This window comes from Cystoisospora suis (genome assembly GCF_002600585.1).
Source record: "Cystoisospora suis strain Wien I chromosome Unknown contig_7240, whole genome shotgun sequence".
Classification (NCBI taxonomy): Eukaryota; Apicomplexa; class Conoidasida; order Eucoccidiorida; family Sarcocystidae; genus Cystoisospora; species Cystoisospora suis.
In genome coordinates, this window is record NW_027160026.1 from 984 (window position 1) to 4385 (window position 3402).

The window sequence follows — 3402 nt, forward strand, 5'->3', positions numbered from 1 at the left end:
CCCTCTCTGCTTCATCCTATCTAGATAAATGCACCAGTATAAATAGATCAAAGAAAGATAAAAAGAGAGATTGAGAGCATCGAAAGAGGGGGGAGAGAGAGAAGGCCGAGAAGCAGAGAGGGGACTATTGTAGGTCTGTATGGAGGTGCCAAGAGTGAGGGAATCCTACGTGTCTGTGTGGCGGTGGGGGAGTGGTATTTGTCTGATCTATTTTCGATCTTTTTAGCTCTCATCTCTACAAGACACAAAGGAAGACAACCTTCAAGAAATGTCCTCCTTTCCTCATTCTTTCTTTCCTTCTTGCTTCGTATCTTCTTCTGTCTCTCTTTTCTGTCTCCCATCCTTTGATCTCTTCACCTTCATGAAGGAGAGAAGAAGAAGCGAGAAAAATAGAAAGCTTCTAATTCTTCTTGTCCTTCCCCCCGTACATAAATCGCCTTCCTCCTCTCCTCCTCCTCCTTGAACTCCTTCTGCTCTCTTACTGTCGCCTTCTTAACCCATCCAAAGACATCTATGTCTGTACATCTGTATGTATGTATGTGCTCTATATATATATATATATATATACATAGATAACGCCACATCTATTTAAGTGTATGCTTGTAGTTTGGATGAGACACGTGAAGATGCGTCCATCCGTACATCGTTACACATGCAAGAATGTTCGAGTGTATGTACACTATTCTTTCATTTACACCCCATTCATAAGAAGATACGTCAGATCAGCGACAACACAAAGGATGCTTAAAAGAAGAATGGAAAAATGCACGTGCCAATCCATCAATCCGTCAAGTTTGACTAAGGACGACCTTCTTAAACAAGCCAAGATATAATCCCCACCGACGAAAGAAAGAGAGAGCGAAGAGAGAAAGAGATATAAAGACACCTTCTTCTTCTTCTTGTGCATGTTGTCTACATGCTGATCGCTAGGCAAAACAACAAGAAGAAGAAGAATGCTGTCGACCGACGACTTCTACTACTACAGCTACTATTACTGATGATGCGTCGTCTTCTCCTCCTCCTCCTTTTCTTCTTTCTTTACTTGCGAGGAGGCTGCTCCCCGTCATTCTTCCTTACAGGTATTACACGAGGCGAAAGCAAAGAAAGAGTAACGGAAACAATACAAGGGGGGAGAATAAGAAAAGAAAGAAGAGGGAGAGGAAAAAGAAGAAGAAAAGGAAGAAAAGGCATTCATTGCATAGCCAGTGGTCATTGTCTCATACGAGGCGGGACGATTCATCTTTGTATATATCCATACCACATACATAGTTACGCCCACATCTCTGCATATCTTCGTAGATATACAAATACTCTTATTCTCATAGCAAGTCCGATTCTTATCATTCGATCTTTCCTAGTATTGTCCGTCTTCTTACTTCACCTTCCTTCTCCCTCTCTCATTCTTCTCTCAATCTCTTCTTTCGTCCGCCCTTTCTCCTTCTCTCTTCTTCTTCACATGAGGATTCTTGTTTCTCTTCTCTTTCTTTCTTTCTTTCTTTTTCTTTTCTTTTGGGATGTCTTGTTTAGTGATCGAGGGACTGAGGTATAAGCACAGCAATGATGTGACCTCTTTGAATGACGTCTCCTTCTCTCACCCCGATAGACGCGACGACTCCTCGAAAAGGCGCCCTTATTAACACCTCCACATTCTCGCAGCAAGTCAAACGCATCAACACTTCGTCCTACACAAAGGAAAACGAAAGAAAAGAAAGAAAATTGCTGATGGATGAGGAGAAAGAAAAGTCTTACTCGAGAGTCAAGATAGCTCACATGCGTATACAGATGCATACAGAGATGGATCTATCTATCTTTACTCTATCTTTAATCTATCTATCTATCTTTAATCTATCTGTATGTATGTATGTATGCGTGTAAGATGGATAGATGACGCCGACTGGGGGGTGGAGAGTATTGAGAGAAAGAAGGACTTAGACTTCTCAACACGTGGAAGGTGACCGAGCCTGCATGCATAAACAAAGAGAAAATGCAACGAGAACCCCAAGGAAAAGACAATGACCTATACCGCTGCTCCTCCTGCTGCTTATGCATGCTGTTGTAAATAACACACATATATCTATCTATCTATATATATATATATATATGTATGTCTACAGGCTCACACGTATACCGGCAAGCGTGAGAGATTGGCGGCGTTGATGGCAGGGATTCTCAAGTCTATTGCTGTACTTCCGGAGCAAGAGGAGAAGAAGAAGAAAAAGAAAGAGGAGCTCCGGAAGTAAGCTACGTTGTGCCTCTCAGTATGTGACTGATCTAGCTAACTAACGTATATCTCAAATTCTCTGTCTCCCTAGAAATGTAGATATATGCATAGACATACGCAGATGAGGAGGCCGAAGAAGGGCAAGAGTGTGTCTTCTTCTTCCTTTCTTTCCTTCTCTTGGGACAGACAGCAGAGACACGTCAATCTATGGCTCCTCTAGACAGCTCTACAGGCAGACCCCCGAACCTACAAGACATATCACTGCCACAGAAATATATATATATAGATATATAGATATATATATAGATATAGTTATATATATACATATATAGACACATATATAGATACATATATATATGTATATATAGTTATATATATGTATACCTTTAACCATCACACAGCAGTCACGTATGTGTACGAATATGTATGTAAACGCGTGAGTACGTATATGTAGGAAGGCATGCATATGTATGTATATGTATATATATATATATATGTGTATGTATGCGTATGTGTGCGGCGCGACCGTTTCCTCTCTCGTACGAATCGCGGGAAATATGTGTACAGAAATGTTCTATCCTATGCTCCTTTCATACATACAAGACTGGGGTGTTCCTTTCTCTTAATCATCAGTCTTCTTGCTTTCTTTTTCTTCGTCTTTTTCTTTTGATTAGTATTCCTCGTCAATTCATTGTTAACCCTCCCTTTTCCTTTTCCTACTTTCGTGACGAGTTGGCCTTCCTTAATCGATACCCTCACGACCTTCCCGTCTGTCACAGACCCAAGAGGAATCTCCAGCATATCCGTCTCTCCTTCTTCTTCTTCATGACTACTCCTACTACTAGTACTAGTGTCTTGATGCATGAAACGTCGCCTCTCCTCTCGCAGATGCTGTGGAAGAGGAGGAGGAGGTGAGAAGAGAGAAGTCGTTTCTGCTTCTCTGACCCTTCCAAGGAAAGGACGAAGAAGAGGATGAGAATTCTTCTTTCCTTGTAGGAAACTAAAAGAAGAAGAAGAATAGCATCGCAAGTCTGTCCCTGGTGTGTTTGTTCCTAATGTGTCTTCTTTCATTGAAGCGAATTTAATTGGAGATGAGAAAGGAGAGAAAGAAGAAGAAAGAAGATGTCTATTTGGATGGATCTTCTTCTTATTCAGACATGCCAACGAAGGAAGAGTGAGAG

General features: G+C 41.3%; 1 protein-coding gene across 1 annotated transcript; it reads right to left on the reverse strand.

Moving 5' to 3' along the window:
* Positions 1 to 576: 576 nt before the first annotated feature.
* CSUI_010361 (uncharacterized protein) lies at positions 577 to 3402 on the reverse strand. Its single transcript, XM_068070465.1, has 2 exons — positions 2942 to 3402; positions 577 to 1682 (listed from the first exon to the last, which is right to left on the reverse strand). Exons 1-2 carry the CDS (start codon positions 3290 to 3292, stop codon positions 1524 to 1526), a joined length of 510 nt encoding a protein of 169 aa, XP_067917559.1. The 5' UTR covers positions 3293 to 3402; the 3' UTR covers positions 577 to 1523.